General features: G+C 41.3%; 1 protein-coding gene and 1 long non-coding RNA gene across 6 annotated transcripts in view; one reads left to right on the plus strand and one right to left on the minus strand.

The window, feature by feature from the left end:
* Positions 1 to 278: 278 nt before the first annotated feature.
* LOC140916241 (uncharacterized) lies at positions 279 to 6847 on the minus strand. The gene is made up of 3 exons (XR_012160475.2): positions 6329 to 6847; positions 3297 to 3400; positions 279 to 2299 (listed from the first exon to the last, which is right to left on the minus strand). It is a non-coding gene; the product is annotated as an uncharacterized LOC140916241 (long non-coding RNA).
* USP24 (ubiquitin specific peptidase 24) overlaps positions 5883 to 18742 on the plus strand; it is a 111776-nt gene continuing 98916 nt past the window's right edge. For all 5 annotated transcript variants that reach the window (XM_073357590.2, XM_073357591.2, XM_073357594.2 and 2 more), the window contains exon 1: positions 5883 to 6349. In XM_073357590.2, coding sequence (XP_073213691.2) covers positions 6023 to 6349 — 327 coding nt within the window. In that variant the 5' untranslated portion in view covers positions 5883 to 6022. The remainder of the gene's footprint in view (positions 6350 to 18742) is intronic.

Genomic DNA, 18742 nt, shown 5'->3' on the forward strand with positions numbered 1-18742 from the left:
TGCTGCAACAAATAGCTATATTAAAGAGCTGGAAGTCACCTGCTACTATAAAGCACACTCATTAGGCCATCCCTCATTTATAATGTTTTAAGTTAATATGTATTATGTTTGGGGTGAATGAAGATAGAGAGGGGATGTACCTGTAGCCAATGATTTAAGTTTATTATTCATTTATTGTGTGATTTAATGATTAATCAACATGTTATATCATATATATTCATTGTATGTTAATTAGAGTTAATTAGTAGGATTATACAAGTATAAGATTGATCAGTATTTACAGGAAATTATGTATTAGATATAAGTAAGACAAGCTAAAATTCAAGAACCTGTAGGCTGATGCCTGCAAGATTTTAGTTTAGCTATTTTAGGCCTTGGAGACAAGAAATGCTGACATAAGTAAATGACCGAGGAATACGCTCTAAGATTATGGGAAAAAAGGCACCAAGTGGTAATGTTGCGAAAGTCTAGCCGAAAAATTAAATTTTAAATTATAAAATGCTGTAAGAGCAAATCTTGTCTCTAACATGTATCTTAACACATGGTATGTTAATGAGAACCTACACGGCCTATAGAATTCAGGGTCCCTTACGTTTCTAGGGGACACAAACCAGTAAGAGAGGGTTGACACTTCCGTGTACATGCGCAGAATGTAAGTATAGACAAAATCATTATAAAAAAGGGTGCCCACAGTGGGAAAATTGAGCTTCCTATGGGAAACTTCCAACAGGATCCATCCCCATATTGATGATCAATCCATGAGACGGCCATCAGACTCTAACACCATCTAGTAGGATGTGAGTATGTCTGTAGTTATAAATGGTGCATGGATATATTTAGGAATTGTATATGCTGTAACATTTATAACCTTGTTGGCAGCTTTAATAAAACGACTAAAAATAATGAACCTTCTTGTAATTGTGTTACTTGCCTTTGGTTTCATGTGTTCCTATGAGCTCTAAATATAAAACAAACAGAGATAACTCTTATTAAACTTAAGACTGTAGCCGCCAAAGGCAAACCCACTGTAGCATAACCATGCTAAAATTAACATTAAATAAAATAAAAGGCTACATACCTAACTAAAATAATAAAAACGACCATCTCAGCTCAAGAGCAACGTACTATTAATTTCTTAATTTATTGCATAATCCTGCCATGTTTGTTGACAGTTGTGTGTGCCAAGTTCTCACCCACAGTTTTCACCCTTCTGCTCATGGAGAGAGATGCTGTTCATTTGGCTGGCTACCAGGCTGGAAATCTCCATTATCATCATCTGACCTGCCTGCGTCAGGTGCCTTATCCTAAACCATTAAAGTGAGTCAAAAAGAGTGTTCTTCCCTCCCAAACAGAACACAGCTGCTTTTATAATGCACATGACTTGCATACTCTGGTCACCCCTGGTCTACACTACAAACTTATGTCAGTATAACTATGTCACTCAGGGGTGTGGAAAATCCACACCTACCGACCGACCTACGTCCTGGTGTAGACAGTGCTGTGTCAACAGGAGGGCTTCTCCTGTCAACATAGCTACCGCCTCACGGAGAGGTGGAGTACCTACGCTGATGGGAGAAGCTCACTAAACGCTACAGTAATACAGCTACACCAGTACAGCTATGCCGCTGCAGTGCTGTAAGTGTAGACAAGCCTCATGTCCCTTCATAGAATGTCTGGAAAGAGAAACTCTTTGTGGAAATCATTAATATATATGTATTTCTTACTCCTGTTTTATGCAACTCCTATTGCTTACCTACCTGAGTTTTGAGTATTAAAAACAATAATGTACCTGTCTTTTTATTCCACTTCCCTGTATGTCTATTTATTTATAGCTATAAAGGATTTATAAACAGGAAGGTTTAATCTCATAGCAAACTCTCCTTGATAACATGTTACTCTGCTACTTCAGGGAGTCAATCCTTTAGCATAAATAAATTATACAGAGAAAATAAAGGATTTGATGGCAGTATAACAAATTTAAATTCTCCTCTACTAAAATCGCCAAACATTTTGTTAGTCACTTTCAGCTACAAGGAGCTGAAGCTTTATTTATAATAGGCACATAGGAAAATAAAAACATGATCTCAAAAATTTTTTCCAGTAAATTCAAAGATTTTGGGTGAAATCCTCACTCTGTTGAAGTCAATGGGGAAACTCCCATTGGGCCAGGATGTCACCCTTTGCCTGTGCTGTGCATGCATGGTCTCCACAGCAATACAACTGTTTGTTCTCACAGAGTGAAAATGTTGCATTTGCTGTTTAAGTAAAGGTGATCTCTAAAACACAGCATTGCTTGGATCTGTGAAGAAAAGAATAAACAGCCAGTTAAAAATATAAATCAACACAACAGCCCTACATCAATATCTCTGCAAAAGTCATTGTACTTGATTCAGTCACATCTTATTTTTAGGCTGGTTGTCTATCCAAGGTAGCTATGACTGCCATCCCAAAAGCTGTCCACAAGGTCATATACTTCTGGCACCTACCAAAACATTAGTGGATACTGCAAAATACTCTTTTGTGAGTAAGTAACATTCTTGGGGGTTCTTAGGTATTTGCATACCATTGATTCTGTAGGAACTGGTTAACTTCTGTAAAAATAACACAATCCAAATAGCTGGTAAATTCACACTATATTAAATAGGAACACAATTAAATCAATCACTGAATACATACCCACATTCCTGGTGACCAAAGTACCCATTTTGATGCTCTAAATTAGGGGTGGAAAACCTATGGCCTGCAGGCCGGATCTGGCCTGTTGCTTAATTTCACTCGGCCTGTGGCAAGCCCCGAGCCTAGGCGCCCCGCAGGGCTGAAGCTGTGAGCACTGGCTTGCCCCACCATGGGCGGGAAGCCCCGAGCCTCGATGCCCCCCTCCCCTACCCCACGGGGCTGTGTGTGGCCCGCCATTGATTTTTTCTGTGGGCCAATGGCCCATGATAGAAAAAAGGTTCCCCACCCCTGCTATAAGCATCCTGTGACCTTAAGAACCCCTCAGTGCCAATTGGCAATGGGATTACAAGAATAGCTTGATATGTACATTCTCGTTCACCGAAGAATATCACGTGAGGTCTTAAATGAAAGCCAACGACATGTTGGTCATTAATATTGTTGTGAAATGTGAGTACAGTAACTATGTAAGGAATTATGTGTGTATATTGAGAATATGTTCCTAAAGTCTGTATCAAGGCAGAATTGACAGACAGGTTTTCTGTCATAAAAATGATGTTTATCACCTGTCTCGCCTGCATGTAAGTTAAGCATATAAGTTAACACAATGGAGACTCACTTACCTATGAAGTCAATGGGAGGGTTGTGAACTCAACAGGGAGGCAGCACACCAGAGAATATGCTATGAGGGTAGGGGTCATCCAAATTCTGAAGTTCAGACAATGAACTTTGGGGAAAATAAGGAGAAAGCAAGGAAGACAACCCTTTATCCTGCACCGAGCACGTAACTGGTTAGTACAATTACATTCACAAAAACAGGATCACAACCTGCCATGGTGGGAAATGCTGCAAAGAACATTTGGATGAGATAAACTTCTTTAGACAGAAAGTTCGCCTGTTAGGTTTAGTCTCTAGAAATCATGTTATAAATATACATGTTTTATTTGACCCTTTTGTTCCCTTTATCCTTTTTCATTGTCTCTTGTATCTTGAACCTTTGATAATAAATGTATTGTTGTGCTTCCTTGCACCCTCCAATACCCTTCTGGGTCTCTAGGCACCACATCCTCTTTGCAATGCTCATTTGGGCGCGTTTGCTCAGCTAACCTCCTCCATCTGGGGCATAAATTCCTTCTAGTGATATCACAGGAAAAATGTGTGCAACTTGGGACCCACAATCTTCCTGGAGGATTATTTGACATCCTCCCCAGTACCTCCACTGAGCTGTAAAACATGGTCTTTGCCTGAGGGCAGTCTCCAATGAACCCTGTCTGGTGAGATGGTAAAAGGCACCTTTGGGACTGGCACTCCTGGTTTCTAAAGTGACACTGCACTGTTATCACTCAGTGCTACCTCCACACTTGGCCAAAATGTCATCAGTTTGCCCAATATAAAATTACAACTAGCTAGTTTCAGCACTGCTTGACTATAATAGAGCATCTATCACTACAACTGAGTCCACCGCATTCTGCTTCCCTACTACTTCTGCCTGCAAGCCAATAAGGCTTTAATTCATTCACCTGCATGCAAAATTACAGATGTAGTCTGCTGAGCTGAGTGCTGGGCTTCCTCTGTATAGCCTTAGGCAAGTCACTTAAACTCTGTGTGCCTCAATTTTCCCATCTGTAAAATGGAGATAAGTCTGACCTACTCATAGTGTGTTGAGGACTAATTAATGGTTGTAAAGTGCTTCGAAAATGAAAAAGTGAAATGTAAGCACTACTGTAGGTAATATGATTGACTGAAGAGTCAACATTCAACATATTAAATGGATCAACCAGAAATGCTGGAATTTTTCTGGAGCCTGCCACATTTGAGCCTCGGCAGCTCAATGAACTCTAGTACCTCATGACTGGAGTCAGTGTGAATGAAAGTGCCCTCCTTGTTCTGGAAGGTGAATTCCAAAACAGCTCACAACTTCCACACAATTGATTTGTACGTAGTTCCATTAAAAGAGTGAGAGGAATTAGAAAGTCTATATTGCGTGACTTTTTCTGCCCATTGGTTTGTTGACATGAGGAGTGTGATGGCTAGTGACATACTGAAATACAAAATGAGTCAACATTACGATGTCAAGTTGTCCGTTGTTTCACCTAAAAACTGTGTCTCTCAAAATCTTGATCTTCATAGATAAGTACTGTAACAAATCCAAGGCCATCTGGGACATCAATGTCACTGCATGCCATACCATGGCCACTTGGAATTTCATAAAGATAGTGAAGACGTAGGCGATCCTCCCACTCCAAAAGCACAGGTCCTACTTCTTGAGTTAAAGGAGACTCTTCAGTTGAGCTAGAATTGCTACAGTTGAGCAATTCTAATTATAGTCAGTAGAGGATTTAATTGGGGATTGGTCCTGCTTTGAGCAGGGGGTTGGACTAGATGACCTCCTGAGGTCCCTTCCAACCCTGATATTCTATGATTCTAGGATACATACACAGTACTCAGCTCATTACAGCATTATAACCAATGCCTCTTTCTTACTTGTAGTGTCCCTGATTTTAGGATCAACTTTTCCAATTTCCTCCTAAATTGCACCCACAGGGTTTGCCTCTACATCTGCAGAATCCACCACGTTTGCGCCCGCACTCCTTGAGCCTGCCTGACCATTTGCACACATACCTCACATTTACCTCTGTCAAGTCCTCATTTATGCCACCAATTCTGCCAGCCTGTGCAAATACAGGGTTTATGGGCACGGCAGAGATGGGCACAAATAAGCAAAGCAGGCAGAGGCAGGTTTGGGAGGCTCTTTCCCAGTCCTTGCTGCCCGTCCTCTAAAGGACAGGGTGGCATTAGTCTGGAAAACCCTCGTCCACCTCTCTTTCTGTCTCCCTCTAGCATCCTCCTTCTTCTCTCCTTGCCTTGCAGCCTCCTCCATCAGATCCCTGGCAGTCCCCCTCCATTACCCTCCTCCTCCTCCACTCCTGGGAGCCTCCATCCCACTCCCTCAGCCTCCCCTGGCACCCCCCTGCCCTGAGACCCTTCGCCCCCTCAGGCTCCCCAGGAGGCGGCATCCACCCCCTGAGAGCCCCTCCCTCCCTCCCTCCTGTCCCCTCTCCCTGCCCCCGCAGCAGCCTTCTCAGGTTCCCATGGCAACCTCTTCCTCCCTCATACCCCGCCCCTGCCTCGCCTCCATTCATGCCCAAGAAGCCACGCCCCTCCCCTGTCACGTGACCAGGGCCCCAGGCGCGTTCCCCACCAGGGCTTTCCCGGCCGCTTCCGGGTGGGTGCGGGGCTCGCGGTCCTGAGGCGGAGGGGGAAGGCGGCCGTCAACATGGCGGCGCGCAGAGCGGGCAGCGCCTGAGCCCGGCTCCCGGCCCCGATCCCCCCCGCCCCCGGCCCGGCCATGGAGAGCGAGGAGGAGCAGCACATGACCACGCTGCTGTGCATGGGCTTCTCGGACGCGGCCGCCATCCGCAGGGCCCTGCGCCTGGCCAAGAACGACATCAACGAGGCCGTGGCGCTGCTCACCAACGAGCGGCCCGGCCTGCACTACGGCGGCTACGAGCCCATGGACAGCGGGCAGGGCCAGCCGGGGCAGGGCGGGCACGGCTCGCCGGCGGGCGGGCAGGGCTCCCGCGGAGGGGACGGAGACGGCGGCGGGGGGAGCGGCGGCGGCGGCGGCGGCGGGTTCGACCCACCTCCCGCTTACCATGAGGTGGTGGAGACCGAGGTGAGGCGCGGGGGGCTGCCTGGGACGGGGCCCCTCACCGCTGCCTGGGCTCCCGGGCGAGCTGAGCGCTGTCAGCCGGTGCCGGGCTGCGCCTAACGGGCCGGCCGGTGTCGCCTCATCCCCGGGTTAACGGGCCGATCCCCCGCAGGGGCCCGGCCCGGGAGGGTGGGATAGCGACCCTGTGAGCAGAGCCCGTCCGCTCTGCTCAGCTCCCACCGCTCGCCCGGCAGCGTTGCGGGCTGCTCGGCCACCTCCCAGCCCCGGTGCACAAAATACCTGGCCGGGGCCCCGGCATCTTGGTGTAAGGGGGCCAACTCCACCCAACCTGGATGACTGGGCTACTGGGCCAAAGGCATCGGGGAGCTGGTAGGTTTCCAGTGCTGCGTTGGGGCGGTTCCAAAACTCAGTGGGTGCACGGGTGAGGGCTGCTCCCTGATGTGCTGGCAGAGCAGAGTCTGATGGTAGCTTTAGCTTCTCCCACAATATGGATCCTGTTGTAGGTTGCCCCCAAAATGGAGCAGCTCTACCCGTGGCATGTGGTAGCTAGTTTCAGCCATCATCAGCTCAATTAATTCAAGGTATCGCTGCCACCGCCCCTCTTTGGTGGTTGTGGAGAGAATATGCCGTATTTATTTATTTCAGTTTCTGGAAAGTGAAGTGCTTGCCATTCGCTCTAAGCATTTTAGGAACACCGCATTATCTGGCTTTGCCAGGCTTATTTTTTTTTCTTTGCCTCATTGCATCAGCCAGGTGGCTCTACACTGCAATGTTCTTTTATTATTATTATTTTATTTGGTTAAAAGAAAGAAAAAAGAAAAATTACAGTGTGATTACCTTGGTTTATTTTGCACAAATCAAAATAGAGTTGGGTTTGTTACTGGATGCTAAGTTAATACAGATAGAAGTAATGGGAATAAGAATAAATGGCAACTTAAAAGATGGTGAACTGAAATAAAAATGCTTTAAAATATTGATTTTTCAAACATTATAATTTAAACTTATCTCTATTTCAGAATAGCTTTTTGATAAAGGTACTGAAGAATATTGCCCCTTCATAACTTTGCCTCTTCCTACTGGTCTGCTTTTGTCTCTTCTCTCGTCTCTTCTCTGTCAGTTATGCCAGCCTTGTCATCAACCCTTATGCCAGCTTCTCATGCAAACCTCTTCATGCCTCCTATGCTGCCTCTCATGTGGATGTCTTCTCTGACCTTACGTGTAAAGCCATTACCCTTTCTTCCCTCAAATCTGAATTCAAAACTCACCTTTCCCATGATGCCTTTAAGAAATGAGGCAATAAATGTCTAGATTGTTGAATGTAGGGGGATGGCTGGTGCTTATCTCTGTTTTTTAACGTTGCTGTTATATGCGTAGGGGTGTGTGTGTATATATGTATACACAAGCTGTACCCCTACTTTCACTGCATCACTTTACTTAGGCATATCTTAGGAACGTGAATAGCCCTGTTGAACTCAATGCGTTAAATCTTCAGTAGATGTGCTATGATGAATTATGTTACATGCATAACGTTACTCATGTGGAGGTGTCTGCAAGATCGGAACCATATATTTAAATCAACAAAGTTACAATGGGTAAACCACAAACTGGTTTTTAGTGTCTGCCTTGGAGAGGCTAGTGGGGGACGGGTATCGTGATCCCAATATGTGTGATCTGTTGTCAGTAAGCAGTTTATGACCAAAGAAGGGATATTTAACGTCTTTAATTTCAAATAAACGTGTATAGTTACACATGAGATAAGATGCTTTTTTCAATATATTTAAAGGGACACGGGTCATTTAAACATTACATTTGTCTTTTTTTTTTAACCTATTCTTGTTACAAATGATATCTAAGATTGTGATACTACCTCTGATAGAATAGAGGGGGGAAATTCCTTTGTTTGTGTATTTGATGCTTTGTGTATAGTGAACTTCACTGTTTCCCTTTCATAGTAAAATATTTCCCTTTTAGTGGTAGTGTTACAGAAACTAGGGAAACAAACAAAATACGGAAAATATGACAAATTGCAGAGGGTTTAGGAGCATTTGGGAGTACAATTTCAGCAATAGGATCCACACAGATGCAAGGGTTCTTCCACAGTGACAGATCTGATTACAAGATTGAGAGCCTAATTTTTTGTAATGTAAAAGTCTGACTCACAGGAATAGTTTAGGAAACAAAATTAGATGTTTTTGTATTGCATTGTTACGGTTCTTTACTTATTCCAATTTTTCCTCTTTAAGGTATGAGCTGTGACCAGCTATTGTATTTTGTGTTCATTTTTTTAAATTGTAACCTGGAGCATTCCTATATATACTCATATTAGGAGACTACTATAATAGACACCTTCTGAAGCAGAGCTTCAGGATATACAATTAGTTAAAGAGACACAGACCGCTGAGAAATGTTTGTTTGCAACATAAGATGCTCTTTCTCTTACTAATGCTAGCTTACATTATTAAAAACGAATACATTTTAAAATCCAGTTTACATTTTAATTTGTTTTTCTCATCTTGGACAATGAAAATTAAGTTCTTAATGTTCTTAATGTTGCAGTGTTCAGGTTCAAACACTGCAGGGGAGTTGCTTGAGCGGGACTGGTTATGTTTTATAAAAGCTTGTCTTTACAAAATTAAAATTTTGGCCAAATACATGTTGATGCTTTTTCTTGTTTCCTTATAGTAATTTTAGATGCCCCCTTTGTGCTTCAGCTGAGTTGTTTCTGGGATAATTTTAATGAGGTTTTAAATAAGGTGTTCTCTCGAGAATCCATGAAACTTTCCAGAGAAAAATATTTCCACAGCATTTGGATATTCCTAGAAATGCCTATATATTATGTTTGTTGTGATTACTAGAGTTGCATGTTAAGCACTTGTATTCACAATTTTTGATAAATAAGCAAGGTGATGGAATTTAGAATAGTCCTATAATTCACTTGCTGATTATGATGCATGCCATTATGGTGGGCTATATTATTGCAGAATTCCCTACCCTGAGCTACCAAAAAAGTCTGTTCAACCATCATCAACTCCATCCATCTTGGAGATATATAACGGGGAGCCTGTTTGCTTGCTGCATTATCTGCCTGTGTGGGCATGGAGTCCATTAAATTTAAGGCTTAAAAAAAACCCAAAACACATTTGACATTTTGGAGACATTTCTGCGCTCTTAATTCCACTTATACTGTCCTGTTCTTTGAGGCCCCATGGGACTGGGGCTTTTGAGCCTGAGGCTTGCAAGAGGAGATTGTGTCTGTGTCTTGGTGGCTCTGGGGTTGTGGGATCTCTTCTCTTTGGAACTTATGGTAATAACTTAATAAGTCCTCTTTAGAAATTCAAATCCTTTTTTATTTCAAATCCTGTTTTAGTATGGCATGTTTCTGATTTTAAGGTTTATTCTCTTGAATTACAAATGATAAACTTTGATTCAATGATTAAAATGCCAAAACTGCTTGTAAATATACGCTACGTACATTTAATAATAAAGTCAGTGATGAAGTACACTGTAATTGCATAAATAATATACTTGTTAATTTGTATTTACATTGCACGTTAGGGATATGCAGTCTAAAACTAGACAAAGCCAAAGGATGAGAATCTAAAAGTTGGAGTGTTCAGATAAAATCCCAAGAAAATACAGGAAAGGAAGAATTTAATCAGGAAGATAATATCTTGATCAGGAATACTCTGTAGTACATTAATAAAAGTGATGTAATTAATAACATCTCTTGGTTTAAGCTTCGTGATGAATGGGTGAGTTTCAGTGAGCAAGACCCAAAAGTCTATCTGCCTGTGCCCACCTTCAGTGACTGGATTAAACATTTGTTATGTGTGGAGAAGAGCTAAGGAACTTTCTCATCCTTTGATGATAGTAGGGAGGATTGTGACTGTTATATTGTTACCATCCTCTAAATGGATCAGAATAAAAATTCTCCTGTGAAGTCAGAAACTGATCTTAAAGAGAGAATATGGTGGTGGTGGTAACTCTCTTACTCTGGTTATTGAGAGGAAAATTTAGAGGGCTGGGAGCTCATTATATAACTTAAACCTTGCAGTATGACAGAGTAGTAACGTGCTGTGTGCTTCACCCATACTAGATGCACTTGCTGATCTGCAGTTTTATGTGTTAGTTTCATTTCCTAACTTTACAATTAAAAAGAATCTGGAATTCATATTAGTTTTTCAGGTTTTTTAGATAGGAATTTCCTTGGTGCTCATTCCCTAGTATCTGAACAGTTCACATACCTGAGGTGTTACTGCATTTTTCAGCTACCAGTCTAATTAGCAGTGATGGCTGGGAAACTGAAACTATGTGATTCAGTGTCTGATTCTTGCTGTAGTCTGAACCAGTGTCACTGCGCACCAAGAGCCAGTAGTACAAAATTTGATCAGTTTCATCAGGATAAAGGTGTGTACCTTCTATCTCTGTGAATCTGGTTGTTAGTTTTGACCTGAATTAGGGGTCTCCTGCTCTCTTTCTCCCCCCTCTTATCTTCTCCACTGACTGACACTTGTCTCGAGTGCTGAGCAGGGCAGAGCTGAGGCCCTTGCTCAGTACTGACTTCAGGGGGACTGCAAAATGGGATCCTCCAGCTTGGGGAGTACTGAGCAGGCCTTGCAATTCTTGAGCATGGCCAACCCTTGAGATGGGATAGCAAATATAAAGTTCTGAAATGTATGAGATATGAAAAGACAGCATGTTTTCTATTCAGCATTTACTTCTGGCATATAATGCTGTTTAAAAGTCAGTGAACACAAATTATAATAATAGCATTCAGCGTACACTAGCATATTTCTGCTGTTTCTGTTGAACTTCATGTTAGCATTTTAAGACTTGCCAGAAAGTATGCACGGTAGAGTAATTGCCTCTCTGTTAAATCTATTTCTAGATTATCACTTAACAAGTGGCACACAGTGCAGGGATGTTATGCTTTTTTATCTAGATGGTATGTTTCAATACAGTTCATGAACCTGTGGTTGGAATTTATTTTTTACTACAGGATGTTTTTCTCTGGACAGAACTGTGGTGGTCTGGTGAATCACATTGTATTAGTGTGTTTGCCTTAAAAAAGTTTCCATTTTTTGTAATACAAAATGGAAGAGCTTCAGGCATAATATAGGTTACAGAATGGGTTTGTATTCCACATTTTCAGTTGGAGTTCTGTTACCGCTGTATAATTCATACTGCAGGTGTAAATAGATTTATAAATGATTGAGTGCTTTATGTAGTGGTGACTGTGAAGGCAAATGTGACCATTATGCAGTCGCTAATGTACGCAGAAACTTGGATGTTAGAATCTGTTATGTTGAGTGAGGGAGAATGTTGGCCAGAACAGAGATGACACTGGATACGTATTGAATGCTGGAAGAATGTCACTTTAAGATAACATGAAGGATACCAGATCAGCTGCCCCTTTTCTTCCCCCAAGTACTGCAGTGTCAGCCTGGGAGGGGATCCCTGATCATGGTGTGAAAACTGTATGCCTCATCCACTAGCCCAGTGGTTCTCAACCAGGAGTACACATATCCTTGGGGGTACAAAGAGGTCGTCCAGGGGTTACTCAACTAATTTACATCAGTGTTTCTCAACCTAGGGGTTGCACCCCTAGGGAGGTCACGGGTTGGGTTAGAGGGTTGCAAGCGCAGGGCTGGCATTAGGGGGTGGCAAGCAGGGCAATTGCCCAGGGCCACATGAAGGTAAGTTACAGACTTCAGCCCTGCTGCATGCAGTTCAATCTTCAAACAAGGCTCACAAGTGAAAAACAGCCTGAAATATCACGCTGAAATGTAAGTACAATATTTATATTCAGATTGATTTATTTTATAATTGTAGGGTAAAAATGAGACAGCAAATTTTCAGTAATAGTGTGCTCTGACACTTTTGTATTTTTATGTCTGATTTTTGTAAGCAAGTAGTTTTTAAGTAAGGTGAAACTTGAGGTATGCAAGACAAATCAGACTCTGAAAGAGGTACAGTAGTCTGGAAAGGTTGAGAACCACTGCACTAGCCCAGAAGTAAGGCTGCTACCACTGAGCCATCCTGATGCATTGAATATATTTTGTATGTCATGGTTGAGAAAAAAGGAAAAATTATAAATTCCTCTTTGTATGTAGACTGAAACTTGAACTATACAGCAATCTAGTTTATTTACTTAGAGTGAACTAACTTTTAACTAAATGTCATTGCAAATAGGTGAGGCCTATCGATTACAGTTAATCTTGTTTGCATCTTCACGCGCATCTCACCAAGAAAAATAAAAATTGAATGTCAAAATTCAAAGAAATGCCTTCCCCCCTCCCCCCACAAAAAAATGTTTGATTATTTTTGCTACTCTTCTGAAACATAATTAAGCATCACAGTAGGGTTTCGGTTGCCCCAAAAGGTCCTCCCTGTATAAGGCAAAACACCTTGGACCAGCTAAGTTATACCTGCTTATACAAGTCTTGATTAGGCCCTGTTAGCATAACATAAATTGAATGCATATTAGATTTACTCGAAACGGCAGACAAATTGATTTGGAAAAAATATAGAAATCTGCACACCACATTCTTTAAACATGGATTTTAAATTAAGCTGTTTTCACAAGAAGTATGAAGTGTTTACTCTTTTCATATATCTCTTGCTGATCAGAATAGAAGCTGTTGTACATGCTTGAAACAGGCTTGTGAATGAATGATGAAGATGAATGTCAATTTTTTAGCAGTAAATCTACATACTTTCTCTTCAGAGAGTGGTATCAGAAAGTGAGCAAAATGTGTAATTCTCTGTCAGGAGATTGACTTCTGTAGAAGGAAAGGAAGAAAGCAAGAAAACTCAAGAAGTCTGCTTGCCATACAGACTTCCTTAAATTTGAGCATTTACTGAGCCATATAGGAAAAATTCTTCTCCCCTTATGGCCCAGGAATTGAGTATATTATGATAAAGCCTCTCCAGTGAAAAATCCTGTCATACTTAAAAGCAGAAGTGCAATATCTTTTTCAGCTTGATTGGCTTTTGTTGAATGTGCAGGATCCTACTCAACCAGCTTCCTTTTATTCCTACTAACATTGCAAAGTGAAATGTGTAGTAAAATTTTAAATTGTTTTATAGTGATGTCTTGCCTGGGAGGGAAAGGCTCAAAATGGAGCAGACCCACCAGCGTGCAGAGACCAGATGCAGGGATTCTGTAGCGAGGAGCAGCAAGGGTTTTGGCAGGCAAGCCAGCAGAATGCTGGAAGCATGACCAGAGAGTCCACAAATTCTGTGTGATCCAATAAGAAACCATGACTGATATTAAACTCCCGGAATGTAGGAGCAACCATGCATGTTATAATGGTTGTAGTGTCTCTTTGGATATTCTCTTACTCTGTTAAATGGTTTCTAACCATCATTACTGTGATCTTCTTGTTAAAGTGTGACTAATAGATTGTATGCCTTCTAGCTGTCCCTGACTCACTTTAAATATGTCCTCTCTTCGTCAATTTGTGATGTATGAGTTTTGGTTCCACTTTATACCATATTGCACGAGGATACCTTTGTACTATAGACTCATCCAAGATTGTTTTCAAAGGTAGTTTTATGTTCTAGGTAGAATTCCATCATTCTGCCAACATTCTTCCCACGTTCTACCTCATAAAAAAGAGGCTTTGTAAGGGAAATGGCCAGTAACCTTTGTGAACAATGTGACAGCAGCAATTTTTCACTAGCTATACTGTACGCATCTCAAAACTGTGTTGCAATAATGAGGCGAGAGAGTAGTTTTTGTGTTTAACGGTAATGTGACTCAGGAAGTGTGGATTCTCTTCCTGGCTCTGCCACAGATTTACCATGTGGCTTTGGATATAGTTCTCTGTGCTTTTGGATTCCTTCTGTAAAATGAGAATAACGATACTTGTCCACCACATAAGTGTACAGTGAACATGAAGGCTTTTAAAGTGCTTTGACATCATTGCATAGAGGGAGCTGTATGTTTGCAAAGAATAATTCTTTTGTCATGTGTGATAAATCTTAGTCTTTAACTAAACAAATGTGTTAAATTTAACCCCATGATCTTGCTGTAAATTTCAGACAGTCCTGTTTATTGCACATAGTGATTTTGAATTATACAACATGAAGATCTTTGCATGTAATTCTGGAAGTTTTTACAATGTGTTTTACATAAGAATTGGCCTTGTAAAATAATTAAGTAATCAAATAAAGCTTTGTGGTGGATGCTGTCATTAAATTCCTGTCTAGCTGCTGTGTGGCTCTCAAGTGGCATTAGAATTTTAACACGCTTCCAGTTCTCTGCACTTGCATTTCTAAAGACTACTGAGTAAGCTAGAGTACGTTTCTTGGTTTTGCCTATTTACATTTTTCAGCACTTTTTTTTAAGTAACTTGACATATCTTTCACTGTTTACAAATCTTGATGGGCCAAGAGTAGAGACAGACACCAAGAAACTACTTGAAGAGGGTAGTACTGGATGAGAATTAGACTGAGTTGCTAATGCTAAATTCTAGCTTTGTATTCAGAGGACTTGCAAATCACTTGGCATGTAATCTGCAGTGTATTGAAGTAGTTGTCACATAAAAATTAATGCTTTTAAATTACTAGATTGACTCAGGACACATGTTATAGAGGTGATGTTTGTAGTCCATGCAGATGAGAGGTCGGCTTCTCAGCTGGGCAGGAAGTCTCTTTGATATAACATTCTCTAGCTGCATTTTCTGGTTATCTTCCCAGTCTAAAGCACTATTCTGTGGCAGATGTTTAATAAGGAAGTGAAATACTGAAGGAAAATGGGGATAAAAACAAATTGCCAGTGTTAGAAGTTAATTCCAGCAGATCATTAGGAATGTTTTTGGATTAGCAAACAGTAGCTCTTTGTAAGAAGAGGGCTGGGAGGGTAAGGAAGTGCTTATTTATTTGTAACCCTTATTTTCAGAAGCACTTGGGTATGTTAAATTTGCAAGAGGAATAGTTTTCAATATGTAAGTTTCTGCCACACTCTAAGCCAAATTCAGAGGAGTCTGGGGTAGTCTGAATTTACCTTGCTTCTTCAGTTCCTCCACTTGCCTTATTTACACTAATGCAGACTCCCTTTCTACTTGCACATGCTTCACTAATGTGAAGTTCACACCTCCTTGCTCATTGTCTCTGTATGTGGCCTGTGGAGTTTAGGGAGCCTAGCATGGTGTAGTTCGCAGTCTGTAGGGGTAGAGGAAAGGAGTTTTGGGGGGGGGGGGGGAAAGAGCAGCTAATAACTTAAATTTACATTTATCATAGCTCCTTGCTGTGTAAGTTTCGTCATTAGACTCCTTTTACACTCCTACATTAGTAGGTGGGAGTAAGTAGGACTAAATATCTGAGTTAAGCTCCATGTATGGAGGCTTAGAACTGACGTGATATATTATTATTCTCTTCATGGCAAGCAGGATTAGGCACTTGCTGATTTTCATAAGCAAGATGGCCTAATGGCTAGTGCTACATACTGAGATTTAAGAGAAATGTCAGTTTTGTTATCCTTACTAATTTATTGTGATCACCCTAATTTAATACCTCGTTTAGAATCCTGAAAATCTTTCCCTACTGACTTATTTTGTCACTGGGCAAACATTTTTATATCTCTAGTGATCTTGCAGCACTGTAATGTCAATACCTAGTGTCCTGGCAGCAGCAAATAACACTACCGATGATTTTTTTTTTTTTTTTTTTTTTTTTTTGTTTCTGGAAATCTGTCATTCATTAAGGCACAATATTTAATTCCTACTAAAGATTGTTTTTTGGCGTTCTGGCAAGCAGTATGTTTGTGTGTGATCGCTCCAAAATGTTTTATAATTATTTACTCCTCAGGATCGGTGCAATGACTAGACTATAGAATTGCATCTATGAATGTGGAATACACCTGTACACAATTCTGTTTAAAATATTTCTTGTCATAGTATTTAAAACATTTTCACCTTCAGATATGTTTTTACATGTACATGGCATATACACAGCCACAGAAGAAGCTTACAGTATCAGTGACATTCCTTGTAATGGCTTTATTTTCCCCTTTCCTACACTAATGCTAGTTACCTAACTTTAAAAATGAGGCCAAACAATGTTTGCAATAGGTGCCATTGTACCTCCTGATCTCTCATGGTTTCCAGGACACATGATGGTTACGCTAAAGCAATGGTTCTCAACCTGTTTACCATTGTGGGCTGCGTATGCAGCTCTCTGTGTTGTTTGGGCCGTATCCACACAATATATATACTACCTTTATGGCCCTGAGGATGTCACAGGGGCTGCAGCTATATGCTGATTGGGCTGCAGGTTGAGAACCACTATACTAAAGGGATCAATATTGCCCTTCCTTAAGCCACATATCTCCCAGGAAATCAAATATGTGCAAAACATAGGCTTAGGATCCCATTGTCTTTTTTTCAGCTATAGTCCTACTAATATTTGTGCACTGTGCTGGACTCTGAACATCTAGTCAGTTGGGCTGGGGAACACTGAATGGTAACGTCACACCATTACCCTAGAAACCAGGAATTGCAGTTCCCACCAGTACTCTTATAAAATTTTAATTAAATAAATTTAATTTCTAGACTGGCTTTGGGCTAAGAGGATTTCCTCTTGGAAGTGTGTATAGCATTCCTGTATCCAGTCTTATACAGTACACTGGCTTTGTTTATGTAGCTTGCAGTTTTGAATGAAAAATAGGAAATCGAAGATGATGACTTTATTGGGCCTAATTTTTAATAGTTATTAGGGATTGTAACAAGATTAAAAAGAACAGGAGTACTTGTAGTCGCTAAGGTGCCACAAGTACTCCTGTTCTTTTTGTGAATACAGACTAACTCGGCTGCTACTCTGAAAGAAGATTAAGCCCACTGATAGACCCTTGGTAACAGTCTGAAGCAGTGGTGAGCTGGAGCCGGTTCGAACGGACCAGTTAAATTTTGAAGCTGGTTTAGAACTGGTTGTTAAAGGGGTGGGCAAACTCCTGCCCACGGGCCACATCCGGCCCACAGGACCGTCCTGTCCGGCCTGCCTGAGGTCTCAGCTGGGGAGGCTCCCCTGAGAATCCCTTTTTAATTTTTACTCACCCAGCAGTGTTCCGGGTCTTCGGCACTTCAGCAGCGGGCCCTTCAGTCACTCCGGGTCTTTGGCGGCACAACCCAGAGCAACTGAAGGGCCTGCTACCGAAGTGCCGCTGAAGACCCAGAGCGACTGAAGGAACTGGTTCTTCAGCTTTTGGCAGCTCATCACTGGTCTGAAGTAGCCTCAGAGCTTGTATCTTGCTCTGTGTGTGTACGCTGACTTAGAGGCTTGATGGGAGCATATTTAAATTCACCTGTAAAAAGGATCCCAGTTAGCTTCAGCTAGGTGGAGCTAGCCCTAAGACTTGTGAACTGAAAAGCAATCCTCATATACAAGTGCTACTAAATGTTAATTGCTTCCCGTACCTATGCTGCAAGCTACACTTACATTTGTGTGTAATAGCACAAATTTGAGCTAAAGGAGTTGACTTTCTGTAGAAATTAGGTAAATCATCCAAATGCTTAAGCAGTCTAGGACTTTTTTGGTATCACTTTGGTAGCAGAACAGCAATAAAGTATAACCTTCCTGACTTTGCTAATCAGCTAAAACTTCATAATTTTCACACATGAAGCAGTCTCCCTCCTTTACAAAGATGTAATAGCAAAGTGTTGTAGTGGCTTCTTGTCTTGCTAGAACTTAAGTGCTCTGCATATATATGGCTAGAATAATTATCTAAATATAATGAAGTATTATCAACAATTTAAGCTAGATTGCACTCTCAAAATAAATGAACACTATATAGTACATTTTGGCATGTACTATACTTACTAACTGGTAAAATTCTTGTAAATCACAATGGGTCTCTGTCGCTAACTTGCACTAATGAAGTTCTGCAAAGTTTAGTTTTGGTTCTCTTAAGATTAGAAATGGATGCCAAGTTTGCTGTGAGCAGTATGTATTAGATGAATTTAGGGTAATGTTGGGAGTCGAAAATCTTTGGTTCTGTTCCCAGATCTTCCACTTGTAGGACTTTGAGGAAATCACTTAACCACTGTGCTTATGTCCACCAGTTTACAAAATGAATAGAAGACAAACATTACATCTCACTTTATAAGGTAGACAGTGTTTTGAGATATTTGGTTGAAATTACTGTGTAACATGCAAAGAAGTGACTCTGGGTGGTTGATTTTAAAAAAAAAAAATTCAGCTTTCAGCACCTGCCATAATAGATCCTAGACACAGAGACTAAAAGGTGGATTTGTAAAGCTTTTTTTAAAAATTGAGGTTCCCAGACAGACTGCAGAACATACGTGCTGTCTTAAATCTGAAAATTCCTCTGGATAGCTAACTAGAAGAGGAACAGGAACTGGAACTGTCGTGTCGATTTCAGGATTCATTTCTGTC

This window comes from Lepidochelys kempii, chromosome 8, assembly GCF_965140285.1.
Source record: "Lepidochelys kempii isolate rLepKem1 chromosome 8, rLepKem1.hap1, whole genome shotgun sequence".
Lineage (NCBI taxonomy): Eukaryota > Metazoa > Chordata > Testudines > Cheloniidae > Lepidochelys > Lepidochelys kempii.